The sequence below is a fragment of the Sceloporus occidentalis genome, unplaced genomic scaffold (genome assembly GCF_023333645.1).
Source record: "Sceloporus occidentalis isolate IW3139 unplaced genomic scaffold, rSceOcc1.0.p SCAF_33, whole genome shotgun sequence".
Lineage (NCBI taxonomy): Eukaryota > Metazoa > Chordata > Lepidosauria > Squamata > Phrynosomatidae > Sceloporus > Sceloporus occidentalis.
Window position 1 is genome coordinate 4,449,582 of NW_028317013.1, and position 6,014 is coordinate 4,455,595.

General features: G+C 40.4%; 1 protein-coding gene across 1 annotated transcript in view; it reads right to left on the bottom strand.

Annotated features, from left to right (window-relative positions):
* LOC149298353 (suppressor of tumorigenicity 7 protein homolog) overlaps positions 1-2,309 on the bottom strand; it is a 71,821-nt gene extending 69,512 nt beyond the window's left edge. The window contains exons 1-2 of the mRNA XM_089487504.1: positions 2,141-2,309; positions 55-137 (exon numbers count right to left, since the gene is read on the bottom strand). Of these exons, the coding sequence (XP_089343630.1) occupies positions 55-137; positions 2,141-2,309 (252 nt within the window). The remainder of the gene's footprint in view (positions 1-54; positions 138-2,140) is intronic.
* Between the last annotated feature and the right edge of the window lie 3,705 nt (positions 2,310-6,014).

Sequence of the window (6,014 nt, forward strand, 5' to 3'; positions counted from 1 at the left end):
GAAGACTGTTCTATTCTGTCAATGGTTAATAGGAGATAAACACAGAATACATACCAGTATTAATCCAGATATGAGTGATGATGTGCCTGTGAGTGCAACATAGAACTTCGGAGTCAATGTGTTGATAAAACCAGTCACTAAAATAAAGGAAAATTACGTTTTTATTATCCTTAAAGCAGCTTTGCATGCATTATGGTTAAAAAACCCCAAAAGGCTTACTTGCCATATTTCTCAAACCATTCTTTAGCTAGGCAGATTGACTGCTCTTTAGATAACTTCATACATGAGACACATAATTAGGGTTGCAATTTAAGATTATTTTCATAATCGATCAGTTGGCCGATTATTTTTTCAATTAATCGGATTTAAAAAAAAAAAAACAATATGCAAATGTTGTCGTTTATTTGAAATAATTTAATGAACAAACTGGGTGTTGCAAACAGCATAATAAAAAACATAAAATTTACATTAACATGTGTCATTGTGCACACAACACTTATCTTTATCACAATGGCATTTCTCTAATCGCCTTCTTATATTACTATTACATAATAATACAAGCTATATTTTAAAGGCACAAGAACCCAAACACAATATTTCTCAAACTAGGTTGTAATACCTAAAAGTTTTACTGGTAAATATTAATTCACATGTAAACTATTTTTTCATGTTTAATTAAAACTATGATTGAGAAAAATGCGTTTCTTGTTTTTATTTCCTTTTATTTGCCACTCTGCCCCCTCAGATATACCTTATACCCCCTGATACCCACTCTGCCCCCCACGCTCCAGACTCCCTGGTGTCTAGCGGGGGCAGCCAATGAACGTCTGTGCGATGTCCGTAGACAACCTCAAATGATACCCGCCACTTCCAGCGGGGCTTCTATCACTTGTTAAGAGACATCAAGCCTTATCTGATCCAAGGCCATATCTTAGGTTTGGGATAACTTTATTCCTACCACAAGAACGTTAAAAATCCCTCCCTATCTTGCCATTTTTAGGTGGAATGATATACCCTGTACCAATCACCCAGTTTCAATACATAATGCTGAATTTCTTGGCAAAAGCAGTTTGATTTAGGGTTCTGAAATTCAAACTGGTCTGCATGCACCCAAGAAAAAACTTGAGGATCAGCATCTAATGCAGGGGTGTCCAACCTGCAGCCCTCCAGCTGCTGCAGGACTACATCTCCCATACTCCTCAACCTGCCCCTTAGCTGAAAGAGCATTATGGGAGATGTAGTCCTGCAGCAGCTGGAGGGCCGCAGGTTGGACACCCCTGATCTAAGGTAACCCATCCTAACACAAAACATACTGGATGTAATATAAATGATATTCATTTTGTCGCATTTTTGGCTTAAACTAGTCATCTAATGACACAAAGAAGTGAGACATTTCCCCCCATATATTTATTTAAATCTTAACCTCACATGTTGCCAGTTGCAATATTCCCATTACCAGTTAGGGCCCTAAATACAGTAACGGGGGGGGGGGATATTATTTCTTTCAAAAAGATATAGAAAATTAGGCAGGATCCATAGACTACATTCAGGTAGTTTGGAATTGTGCCTTTTCATAGCCTACGATACCAGACAAAAAAAAAAATAACCACAAACCACATAACATGCTAAAGTCTGCTTATCAGTGTATAAAATGGCCCATCCTCTTACAAAGCAGTGACTTAAGCAGTTTACTTCCAGAACTGAGACCATGGCTACCATGGTAGCCTCTTAGCAACGCTGTCAGGTGAGGTATGCCAGCTGCTTTTTGGGGTGTAATATATACAGCATCTATTTATTTGCCTTGCTGTCACCCTGCAGTGAACAAGCTTCTACAAATGATTATTCACATCATTTTTCAACTAATATTAATCCTATAACAAGGACAGGATTTGCCCATATAAGACGGCTGGTGTATCATAAGAGCATGTCATTTTACTAGAACCTTGTATTACTAAATATAAATCCTCATGCTAGCTGCGACGCTTCGGTTGCTAAGCAATAGCCTACACCTCCAGCTAAAAGGAGAAACCTACGATGCTTCTGTTGCTAGGCATTAACCTGCCCATCAACCTCGAAACTATATGTTGCCGAGCAACCGATCGGGATCCAGGCCCAAGTAAAGAGAGCTCGCTTCACTCACCAGCCACTACAGTCTCGTAGAGACGAAGCGGCGCTCTGAAATGGTAAAGAAGCACCAGCGCGACAAGGAGTAACAGCAACCAGGCGTACGGCCAACAGCGGGAAAGACAACCTTTGAGCCTTCCGAGAAACGAAGGGCTTGAGGCGCCAGAATAAATGGCGTCCGCCATCTTGGTTGTTTCCCCTCTCCCCCCCCCGCTCTGGGCGTGACCACTAGCTGACGGGATGGTGGCTGAGGTCCAAGCCCTTGTCACGATACGTAGGCGTGTTTACTGGATAGCGGTGTGAGGCTTGTTGGGTGGGGCTCCTGTGGCTGAATGTCAGCGATCGCCTTGTAACAAAATGTTACTTCTTTAGTAGTTGATGGTTTTATGCATCATCATTGTAGTTTGAGCTTTATAAGACACCCGTATATTGCAATAAAATGTATAGAAACAGAAATGTATTCATGTATTAAAGTGTGTAAGTGAAATCTAGGATTATTCTTAAACTAGCAATCCGTAGGTATACATGGGAATTTATAAGATTTAACAAAAAAAAAAAGAGCACCAAGACATCTTGTGTTGTTCACATTTTCTTATGTAAATAAAGCTGTGTGTCATACAGTAATCTGGAAGTGGAAGGGTTAAACGTGTTGCGTGATGAAAGGAACCTCTCATGCCAGCTATCATTGTGATGCTACAATGGAAGCTGCATATATTACAGAGGTAACAGTCATTTTGAAGGGCCATTCCAAGACAGCTGACTTCCTGGCAAAGTGAACTGCAGAGTGTCGGTTACCGGCAAAGAGATTTGCAGAGCGTTAGGATTTTAGCAGGAGATCTGTGAACTCTATTTAGGGTTTGGATATTTTTTTTATTATTATTATATATGACATCTTAAAGTCAGTGAATCCAAAAAATATTTTTTTTTATGTAATGTAGTCAGAGTTAACCTCTTAGTGCCCAGAGGGAAGGGCAGTTCTTCAAGCCATGGTTCCCCAGAGGTTTCCTCCTGCAAATGGGGGTTTTCCTCTCCTGTGTGCTAAAGAATGACTTTTCGTGAGTCCAGAGGTAGCTCCTTTTCTCTCCCCCGTCCCATCTGTACATTGTTTTCTATTATATAATAAAGCTTTGATTGTCCCCATAATCATTGTTGTCTATGAGATTTTTTTTAATCCTAAAACCGATTAATCATCTTTGGTTAAAATGTATTATATTCTACTGGTGGAAGATAAATGGAACAGCCTCCCAGTGGAAGTGGTAGAGGCTAATACAGTGAAGGACTTATTACATGCATGAAATACACATATGGCTATCCTAAACCAAGATGAGATCAAGCAGTGATTAAGGTCTGAATTTTTATATGAGAAAAAAAGGCCAGACTAGATGGGCAGAATCAACGTTGCCCAACTTTGTTGTTGTGAAGGACTGGATTTTATCGGACCAACAACAAAAAAATATTCTTACTCATGCACTGTCATCATGGATCTACAGCCATACCTTGTCCGGAAACTTTCCTTAGGGCCACCAATCATTCTGAGCTAATAGAAAAGTGGGAAATCTAGGAAGGGAAGTGGAACAGATTGGTTGGAAGCCATTAACCCTCATAATAGGAGCAAGGGTGTCTTCTATAGCACTTTTCACTAATTTAATTTGTAAATATTGCCCTGAGATATCTTTTCCTATTTTTGAATGATGTCTCATTCCTTTTTCCCCACCATCTCTGCTGTCGCTGTACCACATATTTCCGCTATTCTTAACTCTTTTCCAAAAAGTATACCATTTGTATAAATGCTGTATCACTGATATGATACACAGATGTTACTTTTTTTATTTTTACATAATTCAGAATTATTCATACCAGTGAAATGGTTAATCATTCTTTTTACAGTAGGTATGGCCAGAACTTTACAAACCTCCTGCTGTTCTGTCGGTTTTCATTGTGTATTGAGAAAACCTGCAGGACACTTGCACACTTACACGCTCACGTTAAAACATCCTCCACAGCCTTACCTTGTCCAGAGCCTTTCCTTATAGAACAATGTGCAAGCAGCAGCCATATTACATCAAGGTAACACTGCGCCAGACCCTGCCCCTTATCCAGTTGGTTGCCCCAGACCACAAATGAACACATTCTGCGTTGCATGAGCATACGTGCGTACTTTCTAAATCAGCTGCCACTGAGATTCTGGAAATATTAACCCTTCAATAGCCCATCATAAAGATTTTATGTAGTAACTCGCCAAATGTGTTAACCAAATGACACCAATGCTAGTCCTCATGGAAACCTTGACTTGTAAAGGTACATTTAATTGAGTCACCTACATTCAAGCAGGCACGTCACCCATGATATACTGGAAGCAAAAACAGTTATTGGGTGTCTTCTATATGATCTTGGTAGTGTAGAATAGGAAGGAGTCAGCTCCAGACTGTGTGACCCTGATATTTTGGCCCCTCACCCTGAGATTGGGGCAAAAACCTTGAGAGTTCCTGGCTATTGCAATCAGAGATCCCTTCCCGGTCTTTATTCTCCTCCTGTGACTTTCCAGCAAGTGTCAGCATTGACACCTTAAGGAAGGGAATGCCCGAATACGAGATCAGCTGCCATTCAATGCTGGCTTCTGCTGACAGGGGACTCCAGGCTATCAATAGGCAGCCTGATCTCCCGTACTTACACTGCTGAACCTGTTCGATACCCTATAGACGAACAGGTATGTCCATAAAAGGTTTAGGTGTAAGTAAAAAAAATAAAAAGTTAGAATTCCACTCCATCTGTAAATATGTGCGGGGCCAGCACGTATTTACTGTTCATGGGTACCACACAGTGGCAATATACATTAGTGATGTCCGGATCATGAACGAATCGTTCATTTGATCCGGTTCTTTTTAGTGATCCGGATGAGTCGGTTCACTAGACTGAACGATTCGTTTGTAGCGGTTCAGTCTGTGAATCATCATGCAGCTGTAACCTGATCCTAGAGCTGTGAGTCATCTGCAGAGCACTCTGGGGTCAGGTTACAGCTCATTAATTCTCACAGGAACGATGACTCATAGAGTCAGAGATTCGTTCAAAGAGTCGAATGAACCGAAGAGTCGAATGAACCGAAGAGTCGAATGAACCGAAGAGTCGAATGATTCGAATCTTACAGGGATCCGGATCTTACAAGGATCCGAATCTTACAGAGATTCGAATCATTCAGAGAAAATCACTGATACCATACTTTTATAAATAAATACATTAATAATGTTCACACTGCCCCCAGGATTTAGATTCCCCTGAGTTTGCCCCCCTTTACCTATAACTGCACCTACAGTTAACTTTATTAAATTAATTAAATTAACCCTCAATCATCAGCATAAAATTAACCCTTATACCCCATCAACCATAACTGCCCCTGAAATTAACCGTAAAGATCCCATTAACCATAACGGCCCCTGAAATTAACCCTAAAGACCCCATTAACCACAACGGCCCCTGAAATTAACCCTAAATACTCCATTAACCATAACTGCCCCTAAATTAATTGCATGTACTCCAGATAAATTACCTAATAAATTGGTATGGTTGATGGGGTCTTTAGTGTTAATTTGGGGGCAGTTATGCTTAATGGGGTGTTTAAGGATAATTTAGGGGCAGTTATGCTTAATGGGGTCTTTAGTGTTAATTTAGGGGCAGTTATGCTTAACGGGGTGTTTAAGGATAATTTAGGGGCAGTTATGCTTAATGGGGTCTTTAGTGTTAATTTAGGGGCAGTTATGCTTAATGAGGTGTTTAGGGTTAATTTGGGGGCAGTTATGCTTAATGGGTCTTTAGTGTTAATTTAGGGGCAGTTATGCTTAATGAGGTGTTTAGGGTTAATTTGGGGGCAGTTATGCTTAATGGGGTTTTTAGTG